The sequence below is a fragment of the Microcaecilia unicolor genome, chromosome 2 (assembly GCF_901765095.1).
Source record: "Microcaecilia unicolor chromosome 2, aMicUni1.1, whole genome shotgun sequence".
Classification (NCBI taxonomy): Eukaryota; Metazoa; Chordata; class Amphibia; order Gymnophiona; family Siphonopidae; genus Microcaecilia; species Microcaecilia unicolor.
In genome coordinates, this window is record NC_044032.1 from 659,673,783 (window position 1) to 659,690,200 (window position 16,418).

At 43.7% G+C, this 16,418-nt stretch overlaps 1 protein-coding gene across 1 annotated transcript in view; it reads right to left on the bottom strand.

Annotated features, from left to right (window-relative positions):
- LOC115462256 (bifunctional heparan sulfate N-deacetylase/N-sulfotransferase 3-like) overlaps positions 1-16,418 on the bottom strand; it is a gene marked incomplete in the record, with an annotated part of 197,607 nt that overhangs the window by 26,950 nt on the left and 154,239 nt on the right. Inside the window, 3 exon segments of the mRNA XM_030192266.1 lie at positions 4,004-4,174; positions 6,646-6,820; positions 11,259-11,382. Of these exon segments, the coding sequence (XP_030048126.1) occupies positions 4,004-4,174; positions 6,646-6,820; positions 11,259-11,382 (470 nt within the window).

The following is a 16,418-nucleotide window of genomic DNA, read 5'->3' on the forward strand; positions in this document are numbered from 1 at the left end:
TTTCCTTGACCATGGGATGGTTTTCTAAGACCTACTGAGCAGAGATGGGGTCCATCTATCAAAGAAGGGACAAAGTGTGTTCCCTAAGAGACTGGCTAATGTACTAAAGAGGGCTTTAAACTAGATTTGATAGGGATGGGTGAAGTCACTAACAACTCTTGGGAATGTAAGATATCTAAATCTTTTATAGAAATGGGGAATAAGAGCAATATCTGGAGAGCCTTGTATCCCAATGCCCTTAGCATGGGAAACAAATTTCTGGATCTGGAGGCGGTAATGGTAGATATATGGTGTGATATACAGGTCTCTCACACAATCAGAAGAAATGGACAGAGATTTAATCGAATACATTCACAAGGTAGCTAGGAAAGGGGAAGTACTACTGATAGGTGATTTTAATATTTTGGATGCTGATTGGAGCGTCTCTGCTGTGGGGTCCTCTAGAAGCAAGGGGATCTTGGATTCTCTACAGGAAGAATTCTTCCCAGTTGGTATTGGAACCCACTCGGAATGAAGCTATTCTGGACCTGATGCCTTCTAACGGGGAGAGTGTTTCCGATGTTATGGTGGGTGATCATTTGGCATCTAGTGATCACTGGATGGCGTGGTTCAATATTAAGACAAAGGAGGAGAGGGCTTACTCAAGGCTGAAGGTTCTAGACTTCAAAATGGGGGAATATCTTAAGGAAGAGTTAGTTGGATGGGCACAGCTGAAGGAAGTTGAACAGCACTGGGCAAAACTGAAAGGAGCTCTTTTAAAGGCGACAAACCTTGAGGTTAGAAAAGTACGTAAAAGAGGAAAAGAAGGCCGCTTTGGTTCTCAAAGGTAGTAGCTGAAAAGGTAAGAGAAAAAAGGTTAGCCTTCATAAGTTACAAGATGACGCAGAAAGAGGAAGACAGGCAAGAATTACCTAGGAAAGCTAAGAGAAGCTGGAAAAGCTTTCAGGAGAGCAAAGATACAAATGGAAGAAAAGATAGCCAGTACGGTAAAACTGGGGGGACAAGACATTGTTTAGATATGTAAGTGATAGGAGGAAGTGCCAAAATGGCATAGACTCAAGGAAGAATATGTAGAAGTCAATAAGGGTAAATCTGAACTGCTTAACAATTATTTATGTTCTGTGTTCATGGATGAAATTTTGGGGGCAGGGCCACAGAAAACAATTGCTAAAGGCAATGGCTGATGGTAGACCTGGACAGATTTTCAGTAGACTTTGTTCGAGAGGAGTTAGCTAAACTAAAAATAGACAAGGTGACGGGGCTTGATAGGATACACCTGAGGGTACTCAAAGAACTAAGTGGAAGATTTGGCGGCTCCGTTGTCTGACCTCTTCAATGCTTCCTTAGAGTCTGGAGTGGTCCTGGAGGACTGGAGAAGGGCGGGTGTGGTCCCTTTGCACAAGAGTGGAAGTAAGGAGGAGGTTGGGAATTACAGACCTGTTAGTCTGACCTCGGTGGTGAGTAAACTAATGGATACGCTTCTAAAGCGGAGAACTGTGAGATTCCTAGAATCAAATGGACTGCAGGACCCGAGACAGCATGGTTTCACTAGAGGTGGGTCTTGTCAGAGAAATCTGATTGATTTCTTTGACTGAGTGACCAAACAGTTGGATATGAGAGGGGTGCTAGATGTGGTGTACTTGGATTTTAGCAAAGCCTTTGACATGGTTCTGTACAGGCGACTGATAAATAAACTGACTGCCCTTGATATAGGTGCTAAAGTGACTGACTGGGTTAAAAACTGGTTAAATGGAAGGAGACAGAGGGTAGTGGTAATTGGAGTTTGCTCCGAGGAAAAGGATGTTATCAGTGGTGTACCGCAGGGTTCGGTCCTTGGGCCAGCTCTTTCTAACATCTTTTTGAGTGATATTATGGAAGGACAGGCTGGTGAGGTTTGTCTCTTTGCAGATGATACCAAACTTTGTAATAGGATAGACACCCCGGAGGGCATGGAAAGCATGCAGAGGAATCTGGCGAAGCTTGAAAAATGGTCCAGCAGTTGGCGACTCAGATGTATTGCTAAAAAATGAAGGATCATACACTTAGTTTGCAAAAATCCAAGGGAAAGGTATAGCATAGGGGGAGAAGTACTTCTGTGTACAACAGAACAGAGAGACTTGGGGGTGATTGTGCCTGATGATTTCAAGGTGGGCAAACAGGTAGAAAAGGCGACAGTTAAAGCCAGAAGGATGCTCGAATACATAAGGAGAGAGATGGCCAGCAGGAAAAAAGAGGTGATAGTGCCCTTGTATAAGTCTCTGATGAGGCCCCATGTAGAATATTGTGTACAATTCTGGAGACCACACCTACGAAAAGATATAAACAGGATGGAGTTGGTCTAGAGGGCGGCTACAAAATTGATGAGTGGTCTCTTTCATAAAGCGTATGGGGACAGACTTAAGGCTCTCAATATGTGTACTTTGGAAGAAAGGCGGGAGAGAGGGGATATGATAGAGACGTTTAAGTATCTCTAGTGGCATTAATGTACAGGAGGTGAGCCTCTTTCAAATGAAGGAAAACTCTGGAATGCAAGGGTATAGGATGAATTTAAGAGGTTATAGGCTCAGGAGTAACCTAAGGAAATACTTTTTCACAGAAAGGGTGGTGAACGAATGGAATCGCCTGCCGGTGCAGGTAGTGGAGAGGAGGACTGTGTCTGAATTTAAGAAAGCTTGGGAGAGGCACATGGGATCTATTAGGGAAAGGAGAAGATAGTGGTTGCTGTGGATGGGCCATTGGCTGTTATCTGCCGTCATGTTTTCCTATGTTTCTAACAACTCTGCAGGAGGGTCTCTGAACAGATTAGAAGGAATAAGATCTAACGGCTAACGGACAACCAGATCTAGACAACCCATTTACTAAAGGGCATACAGAAGATGATGAGACAGGTTCAAAAGTAGTCCACAGTCTATCAATTGGAATGTCTGCAAAAACCATATTATCCAAGTTTAACTTGACACGATCATCAGATTGCAACGAGATCTGAAATGATTGGTGAATATTATATAGTTTGGAGGCAAAATAACCAGCCAAAGCCTCTGCAGATGGCTGAGACGAACTAGAGGAATTTGAAAACAATACATTTTCTTGTAACAGACCAAATAACTTCCTTAGATTAGGTTTTTTAAATCCCTACCTACCTGGAATAGTATGTTCTTCTAGCTAAATGTAAGCGTTTCCTACATTCTGTCCGAACAGTCTTTCAACAATCCTCTACTTCACTCTTAGATTTTCTCCAACTACGCTCCAGCCTTCGACACTTCTTCTTGAGCTCTAGCTCATTAGAAAACCAAGGGGATGAAGTGACTTGCTCAGGTCAGAAGGAGCTGCAGTGAAAACTGATCCCAGGTTCTCAGCCCACTTCAGACCTCCATTAGTGGCTCCTCCAGAAAGCAGGTCATTCTGGCCACAGTGTTTGCAACATCATTATCGAAGGTCTGTGGGATGGGACTTGATATACTGCCTTTCTGAGGTTACAATCAAAGCTGTTTACATATTATATACAGGTACCTTTATGTTTTTGTACCTGGGGCAACGGAAGGTTAAGTGACTTGCCCAGAGTTAAAAAGAGCTGCAGAGGGAATCAAACCCAATTCACCAGGATCAAAGCCTTTTGCATTAACCACTAGGCTACACTGTCTGTCCGTGCACAGGTGTATGGGATGTTGGATCTTTGCTAATGACGTTGCTAGGGACACATAAAGAGGCTGCAACATTGGCAGGCCAGGAAGAGGAGCTCAAACCAGTATTTTTAGAAAAGGAGAAGCGGATGAAATTACCCCATGGACCAGTTTTGTCTTCAGGACTCTAGTTTATCCACCCTAATCCAGAGCCTCTAATGGGACTGCTGCAGGGATTCATACGACTGTATGCTAGACATGGATAATGAGGGGAAATGGCAGAGGAAAGATATTAAGCATAAAAAGAGCAAGACAAGAATCAATTTTTTTAATGAACTTCCCCAGATTGGAAAACCAAAGCCCCCAGCTCCTTTCCTGGTTACCTGAGAAGGGAGGAAATGTGCTAACCACCTCTCTAGATGGACTGCATACCAGCCAGGCATCAAACATTTCCTCTGCAGTGCACGTATGTCGGAGGGAGCCCTGGGCCCCGCAGTGATGACATCGTGGAATGTGAATCGAAGGGCCACAGGGTCCTCGTGGGATCGCTGGTGCTGCAACAGAAGATATGAAACACTGCTGGCACAAGTATGGTAGTATCAAGATATGGGGGTACCCCTGCACCCCACATCAGTTCTTCCTTGTACAATGGTGAGAGTATGTTGCTTTTTTCTCTCCACTGTGCTCTCATCCCAAGGGGGGCCCAGCGCTAGGGACCTGTTTCTCTCTTGCTCCTGACAGGACCCAGGTGATTGCATCCCAACAGGAGCAGGAGCGAAAAAACTCTGGCGCTCGACCCCCCTTAGAGGCTGGGGAGGAGCAGAAACAGGACTTCAGGGCCTCTGGTTTGGCTGGCAGGGGTCCCCAAGCCCTGCCAGCAGATTAGAAGCCTTCCTCCAGCACGACGTGAGAGGAAAAGCAGCCGCAGGGCACACAATGCGACAGAGAACAGCGCTGGAGGAAGGCTGTTGCTGATCTGCAAGGGCAGCCTTCTACATGGAATGTTGCTAGTGGAATAGCAACATTCCATGTAGAATCTACAAACAGTTTCAACATTCCATGCAGAATCTCAAATAGTAGCAACATTTCATGTAGAATCTACAAATAGTAGCAACAGAATCTCAAATAGTAACAACATTCCACGTAGAACCTCAAATAGTAGAACAGAATCTCCAATAGTAGCAACATTCCATGTAGAATCTTCAAATAGTAGCAACATTCCAGAATCTCAAATAGGAAAAGGGAACTAGGACTTGATATACCGCCTTTCTGAGGATTTTGCAATTATATTCAAAGCGGTTTACATATATTCAGGTACTTATTTTGTACCAGGGGCAATGGAGGGTTAAGTGACTTGACCAGAGTCACAAGGAGCTGCAGTGGGAATTGAGCCCACTTCCCCAGAATCAGAGTCCGCTGCACTAACCACTAGGCTACTCCTCCACTCCTCCAGGCTCCCCTACCTGGTGGTTTTGGGTTAGGATTATTCAGACTTTGCAGCTGTCTGGACCCAGCTAAATACCTCAACGGAAAAGCTGGTAGAGGAATCGTTCCTAGAGATCTTCCCGCTAGAAGATCCAGTATGTTAAGGATGATAAATTGCCTAAGCCCCGGCAGCAATGTAACAGCCAGATGATCAAAGGTAAATGTGGGTGCTGGAGGCCACTGGCACCACATTAGCGCCTGCTTTTACCTGCGTAGAATGATCAGAGGGCTCTAGTGCGGCAAATAATGAGGGCACAAGAGAATACCACTGGTATTCCCCCTCTCATGATCACAGAACTGTGTTCTGATCCGTGCTCCTACCGCCTTAACCCTATACCAGCTTGGAGCTGGCATTAGGGTTAAAGGGAGAGCCTCCCCCTGGGGGTTCAGTGGACCCCAGACCCTAGCACACAAATAAAATCAACCACCCTCGAGGTCCAGTGGGACCCCTATCTTCACTCCCCCGGCCTCCACTGCAGCTCCAGTGTGATCCATAACACCTGGGATGCATGGGGTGGGGTTTAACTTCTATATACAGGAAGTCACGTAATATCCTCATGTAATACCCAGAATCTAGGAGACTCTGACACAGAAGATACTACCTAAGATAAACCAGATCTCTTAGACAGCCTCCTGAGTGGAGTGGGGCAAGGATTTTAATAGAGCCCAAATGGAAGATGAGTCCATTAAAGAGGCCTGAGCTCAGGCGTTACCAATAGCTGGGAAACCTACAGACAATCAAGCTCTTTCTAAGGCAGGTCGCCTGTATTTTATTACGGAACATGATTTTCTATATAAAGGAACCCTAGATCGAGAACAGGTAGAATATTGTCTTTTCTTGTTTGTTACTGTTGAGTTTAAGCTGTGCACACCCTGAAGTTCCTGTGACCTGATAGGAATCAGATCTCTGCTTTTGCTTGTTGGAGAACTTTTGAGTTAACAGCCTATGAAAGAAACAAGGCTATTGGATGTTTCCCTTTTAATTTCTACACATTCACATTTTTTAGGTGCCCTCTTTTAAATTCCTCTTCATGCGTGTACGTGATCTACACAATGGCAGTACAACTTGAAACAACCACCCTAAATGGTTTCAAATGTGGATACTCAGCAGCATTGCCTAAATGGACTAGCGTTGCTGAATACACATGATTTGAAACTACGTTAGACGTTTCAAATTATATTCTGAATATTATAGCAGGAGATAACACAATATCTATATTTATATGTATCTATTCTAGGGGAGGACACAGAAAGGTGTAATATTTATGGCTGTGAAATATTTTAGAATCCATTTCGTAAGAAACAAACCTCTTTGCCCTGTCCTTTTATCCTCACCTCTTTATTTCCTTACCCTTATTGTTCTGTCTGTTTACCTGTCTTATCTAGATTGTAAGCTCTTTGAGCAGGGACTGTCTTTTTTGTGTATGGTGTACAGCACTGCGTATGCCTTGTAGCGCTATAGAAATGATAAGTAGTAGTAGTAAGGAAACTGCAGAACAAGAGATCAGGATGGGCAGATAATAGAAATGCATATTATTACCTGGTACCAGGAATAGGCCCGGTCGGATGGGTCGATGAGAATACTGATCAGCTTTGCCTTTGGCACCAGGGCTGCTGCTCGTTTCGGGGCTTCCTCAGAGTGGAAGTAATTTGCGCTTTTCTCAAACAGGAAGTCTGTGGTTACATTGAAAGGGACGGGGAAAAAATCCATATACCTGAAAAAAGGAACAGTGGGGTCAATATTGAGCAGGTGAGTGACTACAATCCTTTAAGCACCAATGCTTAAATTACAATATATATTCAATGCAAATATCTAAATGCTAATGCCCAAATCATAGGAGCTAGAAGCTATAGTGTTAGAGGCTGATTTGGATTTAGGGGCAGTCATGGAGATGCAGTACACAGAGAACCATGAGTGAGATAAAGATAACACTGGGCTCTGACCTATGCAGGAAAGACAGGACATGAATAAAGGGAGGAAGAGATATAAAAAATAATATGAAAGCAATAGAACTGCAGGGCATATGAGGCAAGGAGGAGACACCAGGGGTTAATCTGGAAAAAGGCAAATGGTTCATCTATTTACACCGATATAATATACAAACTTCCCTTGTAGGCAGAAAAAACCCCATTAGAGATTCACAATATTGCTGTGAAAGGGGAAGGGCTAGTGTTAGGTGACTTCAATTTGCCAGAAGTTGATTGGGACAACCCTGCTGTGGTGTCATCTAGAAGTAGGGAGATCCTAGATTCTGATAACAGAACCCACACAGGAAAGGGCTATACTGGACCTGGTACTTACAAACGAGGAGCGTGCTTCTGATATTGAATTGGGTGATCACCTGAGAGTATGGGGAGGTGGTTCATTGAGAAATAGAGATCCTACACTTCAGGGAAATTTAATTAGTTGCGAAGGGGGAATACCTCTAGGAATTCTTAGCCAGGTGGAAACATCTGAGGGGAAATGCACAAAACTGAAAGGTCAGTAGCCATTTTAATAGCTCCTTTCAGCCTGGACCATTGTCTTTCTGCTTCTCATTTGCCTCAAAGAATAAAACACCCAGGAATCAATGGGTTACAGTAGGCTCAGGCAGATTATGACACGTGACACAGAAGCAGCCGCCCTCACAATTGCTGCCCCTACATAACCCTTTCGCTGCATTAGAGTATTGTGAGGCTCAAGAAAAAAAGAGCTGAGATGGAACCTTATAGCAGGCCACTGCCACCACGTGTTCTTTCAAGGTATTCAAAGCTATCTCCTTCTTAAACCCCTCTTCAAGAAAGGCAAGAATCTGTGGAAGGGATGAATGGAAAGGGGAAATTGCACCAGATATCCATTCTTTCTCAGTTTGAACCTCTCAAAGGCTGGAAGACCAAAGCATGATGAGTCCTCCATCAAGGACTAGTCCTCTCTCCAAGGTTCTGTGCATCAATAATGACAAATTCCGGAGAAAACGGAGTCTTTGCCTATGGCTGCCCTACAGTGCTGGAGAAGGGCTCAGAAAGATGACCCAGAGCCGTGAAAGAGTGAGACAGAGAGAAACTGAGGGATGGAAGCTGCGATGAAGTGGTCAGTGCAGGCCTGAATGATTCCAAAATGGCCGCCATTCCTGCACTGGCTGAAGGAGTCTTTGCACCGTTCTAATTTGAGCTTCCCGACTCTGCGCCTCCCAGAGGCCTGTGGTCTGTACCTGCAGCCAAACCCCCAGTCATTTACATCATATAAATTCAAAGATTCAGACCAAAACTCCCCACAATCATTACCTCTGTTGTCTGTTGATTAGCACAAAAATAGAACGTTATTCGGAAAAGCCTCTGAATTCTGGAATAGTTCACCATTTAATTTAAGAAAGAATTCACATTATATGTGTTTTAGGAAACATTTGTAAGTTTACTTTTTATTGATTGGGGAACTGTAAATTTGTTTTGAATTGTAATTATTGTGTTGCTGTAACCCCCTTTGAACTTGATGGTTAAGTGGGATATAACTGTTGATATTAAATTTAAATTGTTATGTTATTAATAAAATTGTAAGTTTTATGTTAAATTATGCTGTACACTGACTTGGATGAATTCTCTTCTTAAAGGTGATTAATAAATCTCAATAAATAAATACATTTGAGGCTCGAGTTCTTAGTATGCCTATTTTAGAAACATAGAAACATGATTACTACTACTACTACTACTATTTAGCATTTCTATAGCGCTACAAGGCGTACGCAGCGCTGCACAAACATAGAAGAAAGACAGTCCCTGCTCAAAGAGCTTACAATCTAATAGACAAAAAAATAAAGTAAGCAAATCAAATCAATTAATGTGTACAGGAAGGAGAGGAGAGTAGGTGGAGGCAAGTGGTTATAAGTGGTTACGAGTCAAAAGCAATGTTAAAGAGGTGGGCTTTCAGTCTAGATTTAAAGGTGGCCAAGGATGGGGCAAGACGTAGGGGCTCAGGAAGTTTATTCCAGGCGTAGGGTGCAGCGAGACAGAAGGCGCGAAGTCTGGAGTTGGCAGTAGTGGAGAAGGGAACAGATAAGAAGGATTTGTTCATGGAGCAGAGTGCAAGGGGAGGGGTGTAGGGAAGGATGAGTGTGGAGAGATACTAGGGAGCAGCAGAGTGAGTACATTTATAGGTTAGTAGAAGAAGTTTGAACAGGATGCAAAAACGGTTAGGGAGCCAGTGAAGCGACTTGAGGAGAGGGGTAGTATGAGTAAAGCGACCCTGGCGGAAGACAAGACGGGCAGCAGAGTTTTGAACCGACTGGAGAGGGGAGAGGTGACTAAGTGGGAGGCCAGCAAGAAGCAGATTGCAGTAGTCTAAACGAGAGGTGACAAGGGTGTGGATGAAGGTTTTGGTAGAGTGCTCGGAAAGAAAGGGGCGGATTTTACGCATGTTGTAAAGAAAGAAATGACAGGTCTTGGCAATCTGCTGGATATGAGCAGAGAAGGAGAGAGAAGAGTCAAAGATGACCCCAAGGTTTCGAGCTGAGGAGACAGGGAGAATGAGAGAGCCATCAACAGAAATAGAAAATGGGGGGAGTGGGGAGGTGGGTTTGGGGGGAAAAATGAGAAGCTCGGTTTTGGTCATGTTTAATTTCAGGTGGCAATGAGACATCCAGACAGCAATGTCAGACAAGCACGCTGAAACTTTGGTTTGGATGCAAGGTGAGATATCAGGGGTAGAAAGGTAGATTTGGGAGTCATCAGCATAGAGATGGTAGGAAAAGCCATGGGATGAGATTAATGAACCAAGGGAAGAAGTGTAGATAGAAAAGAGGAGGGGACCAAGAACAGAACCCTGAGGTACGCCGACAGGCAGAGGGATAGAAGTAGAAGAGGATCCACCAGAGTGAACACTAAAGGTGCGGAGGGAGAGGTAGGAAGAGAACCAGGAAAGGACAGAGCCCTGGAATCCAAGTGAGGACAGGGTATTGAGAAGTATGCTGTGATCAACAGTGTCAAAAGCAGCGGAAAGATCAAGAAGAATGAGGATGGAATATTGACCTCTGGATTTAGCCAGTAATAGGTCATTGGAGACTTTAGTAAGCGCAGTTTCGGTTGAGTGGAGAGGGCGAAAACCAGATTGTAGTGGGTCAAGAATAGCATGTGAGGAGAGAAAATCAAGGCAGCGGTGGTGAACAGCACGCTCAAGTAATTTGGAGAGAAAAGGGAGGAGGGAGATAAAGGCCAAATGGCCCATCCAGTCTGTCCATCCTCTGTAACCCCTAACCTTTCCTTTTCCTAAGCGATCCCACATGCTTATCCCATGATTTTTTAAATTCTGACACAGTCCAGAACCTCCACCGGGAGGTCTTTCCATGCTTCCACCACCCTTTCTGTGAAATAATACTTTCTTAGATTAGTCCTAAGCCTATTCCCTCTTAACTTCATCATATGCCCCCTCGTTCCAGAATTTTCCTTCAGTTGAAAAAGGCTCACTTCCTGTACATTTTGTGCTTTTATCTGAAATAAAAAGACAGACAGGGCAAGGAGTTCCTCCGAATCTTCATATCCTCTCTTTCACACCTTGTATAAGTCCGCATGGCCTTGTGGACGTAGGTATATTTGTGTGTTTAAAACAGGGCAAAACCTCGTTAATGTGCACATTCTTTTTTGCAAACCGTTTTTAGCCGCTTGCTGAATCGGTTTATGTAGAGTGGGGGTGCGGGTGGGGGTGCCAGACAGCCTTCTGCCTGCTTGTGCCTAGATGCTGTTGACCTGGGATAAAGTATTAAGGGGTCAGAGCTGTTGTTTCCTATAACCTTCAATGATGGCTGGTGATTTATTTAAAATATCCGAAGGGAAAGCCTTCCTTTTGGAAGAATTTTTCATTATTTAAAATGCCTTCTATTGAAATTTCTACAATTTTGTAAGTGAATACAATTCATCAGAAAGACAATCCCCAGGCCACGCTAACATTGATTCTGTGGCAGTGAGTCCTTCGGGCATTCCTTGTGTAGTGTAGCTGCAGTTCCCTTGTAGGAAAACGAGAAAAGTCTTCCTAATGATTCTGACATTGCAAGAGAGTGACATAGGGCCATCACCACATTTCCAGGTGTTCACCCGCCAGCAGAGGGAGCTGCTAAGCAGTGCTTTGCAGGCAGCCTTTTGCCTCCTGGTTCAGCCAGCATTGCCCCATCATATAACCCTTCTTACCAGTCGATGCCCCGGTGGTAGTTATTGCCGTTGAAGAACTGCAGCTCCTCAAAGGTTTTCGGGCTGGGGGAGTTACTGATGATAGAAGGATGCATAACCAGGAACAAATACAGAGCAGTGGTACCTAAAATGAAAGGGGGGGGGGGGGAAGACAGGAATATTTGAGATACACAGTATGTATACAACCATTTATTAATTTTAGCTTGCTTGTATATTTATTCACACCTTTTCAGTAGTAGCTCAAGGTGAGTTACATTCAGGTACACTGGGTACTATTTACCACTTTCATAAAAAGGTTCCTGGGGTTTCCAAAACTACCCAATAAAACAAACATTAAAACCCAATTTCTCCAATTCACAGCAGGCATTTCTTTTCCCTAAAAACACTGGGGTCGTGTTCAAGCAGCAACAGCGAGTGCTTTTTTAGCCGCTGGAGGCTTTATTCCCGGATGTCTGGGCACCTGCATTCAATATCCGGGTTTATCTCTTATGCAGTTAAGTGCGACAATGCATAACGATAGTTTTTAACCGTTTAGCATAAGCGGTTAAATGCTGAACATTGCCAGTAGCTGTGTAAGTGACCGGCTTTCAGTTTAGCACTTAGAGCTGATACTCAGTGGCACTAACCGGTCAAGAGCCGAGAGCCCCACACAATGGACCTCTCCTGGCCGGTATAATCACTTTGAATTGTGGGTCCACATTCCACCCACTCCCTCTCCGTCTCCGTTGGCTACTCAACCAGCCTGGCCTGTGTTTGCAGATGCTGCGAATGCAGCGAGTTGAAGCCCAGCCCACTCCCTCTCTCAATGGAGGCAAAGTCGTTGGAGACAGCGTTTAAATTCAGAGGAGGGTTCATAAGGAGCAGGATGTGCTCTTTGCCGCTCTCCTTTGTGAGTGATCTGAGTGTACACTACATCTTTTCTTTAGTTGCTCTGCCAATTGCTAGTTCACACAAGACATTCGCTGAACACAGTCCAGTCATGTATGGAGACAGAGCTGCCCAATTCTCTCCTCAGGTGAGATTCTTAACTCCTAAGCATCTCTGTTACTACGGCACTTAATATTTACTCCATAGGACTGTTAAATGCCCGTTTATTAAGGACAAAGTTTCATTTGATAAGGGACCTTTTAGTTCAACAAATGTTAGACCTTATCTGCCTTACAGAAATTTGGCTTTTTGAATGCCGACCTTTCATATTTGATCAAGGCTGCTCTTCCTGTTTTATCTTCAGGAACCATATTGGGGAAAAGGGTGAGGTCTGGCTATCATTTATTCAAATTCTATTGTTTCCCACACTCAGGATTTAATATATCCTACTACTGAAGGCTTATTTTTCAAATTAGGTTCCCCTTTAAAATCTGAATTTTTGAAACTTTATTTTCTTCCTCCTATGAATCAGAATGTTCTAACTGACCTCAGTGGCGTTCCTACCCTCGATGACACCCGGGGCGGATCGCCGATGTGCCCCCCCGGGTGCAGCGCCCCCCCCCCCCCCGCGAAATGACACCTCCCCTCCCCTGGTGAAATGATACCCCCTGGGTGCACGCCGCTGGGGGGGGGGGGGTGCTGCGGCGCGCACCTGTGGGTTCCGAGTTCGCTACACTACCTTCGCTGGTTCGCTGCAGTTCCCTCTGCCCCGGAACAGGAAGTAACCTGTTCCGGGGCAGAGGGAGGGAGCTGCAGCGAACCAGCGAAGTTAGCGTAGCAAACTCGGAGCCCACAGGCACGCGCCGCGGCACCCCCCAGCGGCGTGCACCCGGGGCGGACCACCCCCCCCCTTGGTACACCAATGACTGACCTTCAAAATATCTTAGCATGCCATATCTCAGATTCTTTGCAACCAGTTACTAAGAGATCTTAACATACATGTAGATGTATCACCTCATCACTGACATCAGACTTTCACTCGTGGTCTGGCTTTGACTCAACATGTTGTAGTCCCAACATACTGCAGGACATATGTTGGATGTTGTTTTATCTTCTTCACATTCATCTATTAGGCTAGACAACTTCTACTGTGATTCCATCAAAATTCATCACCATTTCCCAGGGCAGTTGCCCAAGTCCACATTTCTCAGGGCTTTTCCCCCGTTGAATATTACAGCTTTACCTCTTAGCTGGGCCGAGGTTCTGGCTATCTCCTTGCCTTTGAGGTGGCTAGATACGGACTCTATGTCCATGAGTGCTCTATACATCACAACATTCCCTCATAAAGCGTGGTGAGGTAATATGATCCTTTCAACTCAGTCCAAATTTACCACTAGCCAAAAACACGTGTACTGGAACAAGTAGACGTGAATCGCTTGCTTACTCTTTCCAAAAATACTAGGTCTAGGGGACACGCAATGAAGCTACAAAGTAGTACATTTAAAACAAATCAGAGAAAATATTTCTTCACGCAATGTGTAATTAAACTCTGGAATTCATTGCCAGAGAATGTGGTAAAAGCAGTTAGCTTAGCGATGTTTAAAAAAGGTTTGGATATCTTCCTAAAAGAAAAGTCCAAAAGCCATTATTAAAATGGACTTGGGGAAAATCCACTATTTCTGGGATAAGCACTATAAAATGTTTTGTACATTTTTGGGATCTTGCCAGGTATATTGTAGAATATGGGCACAGCCATGAGCCTTAAGATCAGGGCCTAAAAGAATAAACAGTTAACTAGCCTGTGTGACCTTAGAAACTTATGAGATGCTGAAGACACCCTTTGTTCTGTGAAAAAGAGAAGTACCAAAAGAGTGCAGGCATTTCAGAGAAGTCATAAAAACCTCATAAACAGGATAACGTGGCTTAACAATTTAAGGGGAATAACATGAGGGAAATAGATCCTGGGAAAAGGAGAACTGTATGAACCTCTGTGGAAAGTACCTTGTAAAAGTGGAAAATAACCTGTAGAAGTGAATGTATTTTTAGCTTGTCAATTTTAGTATATAAGCAGCTGTATCAGAGCATTACTTTGGAGAGACGGCTACAGATAACACTTACGTGTAGCAGTGCTGTCCTCCCATGAGAAAATTATTGATTGTATCTGTACTTTGGTAAGTAATAAAAATTGCTTTTCTCATACGTGGCCTTCCTAGTCTTTTATCACTCCAAATTGTGGATGGTTGGTACATAGTAATTTGGGAATTTGGGGTGGTGGTAAAAAGACTAGCTTAGTGAAAAACAATATGTGACCTGAATTGGCCACTGTTGGAAACAGGATGCTGGGCTTGATGGACCTTTGGTCTGTCCCAGTATGACAATGCTTATGTTCTTATGTCCATATATAATCCAAAATCACTCTATTATCAAAATGTTTCTTAGTCAATGTCCATTACTCAAATATCCACAATTACACAAACAACTGTACTAAAGGGAAGCATCGAGAATAATAAATCCAGCTATAAAGAGTACTTATCTGGCACATTGTTCAGTTATTTCTGCATTGTGGATATTTGAGTAATGGACATTGAATAAGAAACATTTTGACAATAGAGTGATTTTGGATTCTATACAGACATGTTTTTGAGAGGTGATAAATTTGGACTAATGAGTTAAAAAAATAGTATTATCTCACCACGTTTTATCAGGGAATATTGATGTTTATGTTTATCGACAGCTTGATATATGCCTTAGCTAAAAGGTGGTCAAAGCGGTAACAATACGAAAATCATAAAGTAGGAAAGGTATAATTAAACACACACACACAGACTCAATGTAAATCAGGAGGCTGGGTAAAGAAGTAGAGGATAGCGGAGGGAGCACAGCATTGTCTCTTACAGGCTATTCATGGATGCCAGCAACTAGGAAGGAGGAAATCCAAAGGCAGCCTGGAAGAAAAACGTATTCAGCAAAACCCTAACCCTAATCGGCGGAACTATTGTTAGTAATATGTAATTCATCTTTAAAATCGAGCATGGTACCAGAATATTGGAGGGTAGCCAATGCAACGCCGATATTTTAAAAAGGTTCCAGAGGGGATCCGGGAAATTATAGATCGGTGATGGGCAAAATCGTAGAGACTATTGTAAGGAACAAAATTACAGAGCATATTCAAAAGCATGGATTAATGAGACAAGGACAATATGGATTTAGTGAAGGGAAATCTTGCCTCACCAATCTACTACATTTCTTTGAAGGGGTGAACAAACATGTGGATAAAGGTGAGCCGGTTGATACTGTGTATCTGGATTTTCAAAAGGCGTTTGACAAAGTATCTCATGAAAGACTCCAGAGGAAATTGGAGAGTCATGGGATAGGAGGTAGTGTCCTATTGTGGATTAAAAACTGGTTAAAGGATATAAAACAGACAGTAGGGTTAAATGGTCATTATTCTCAATGGAGAAGGGTAGATAGTGGGGTTCCTCAGGGGTCTGTGCTGGGACCGCTGCTTTTTAGCATATTTATAAATGATCTAGAGATGGGAGTAACTAGTGAGGTAATCAAATTTGCTGACAGCACAAAGTTATTCAAAGTTGTTAAATTGCAAGAGGATTGTGAAAAATTACAAGAGGACCTTACGAGACTGGGAGACTGGGCGGCTAAATGGCAGATGATGTTTAATGTGAGTAAGTACAAAGTGATGCATGTGGGAAAGAGGAACCTAAACTATAGCTACGTAATGCAAGGTTCCACGTTAGGAGTCACCGGCTACTGTTGAAAACCAGACACTGGGCTTGATGGACCTTTTGTCTGTCCCAGTGTGGCAATACTTATGTACTTATGTAATATGTGCTGGTAAATCCATTCCAAAGATGGGGGCCAGGTAAAAGAAGGCAAAATGCCAAGTAGACTCATAGTGGGCCTGTCTCGGTGAGGGTAGAACCAGTTGGTCAGCGTCCAAAGAGTGGAGTGGTCGAGTGGAAATGTATGGGATAATCAGCGATGCAAGATAAGAAGGGTTACCAAGGTGAATCGTCTTGTGAGCATGGAGAAAGTTCTTAAACTGAATCCGACATGAAATGGGGAGCCAGTGTAGTTTTGCCAATAAGGGAGTAATGGGATCAAAACGTTTAGCTTTACATAATAGACGAACGGCTGAATTTTGTTTGAAGACAGCGAAGTTGGGTATATACAGAAAGTTGTGATGTGTAAGCACTCATGGCTGGTCATTAAATAACGGCAAGTCTCATTGAAAATTGGCTGTGCTGCAGGGGCATCCTATAATGAACTTCCCTC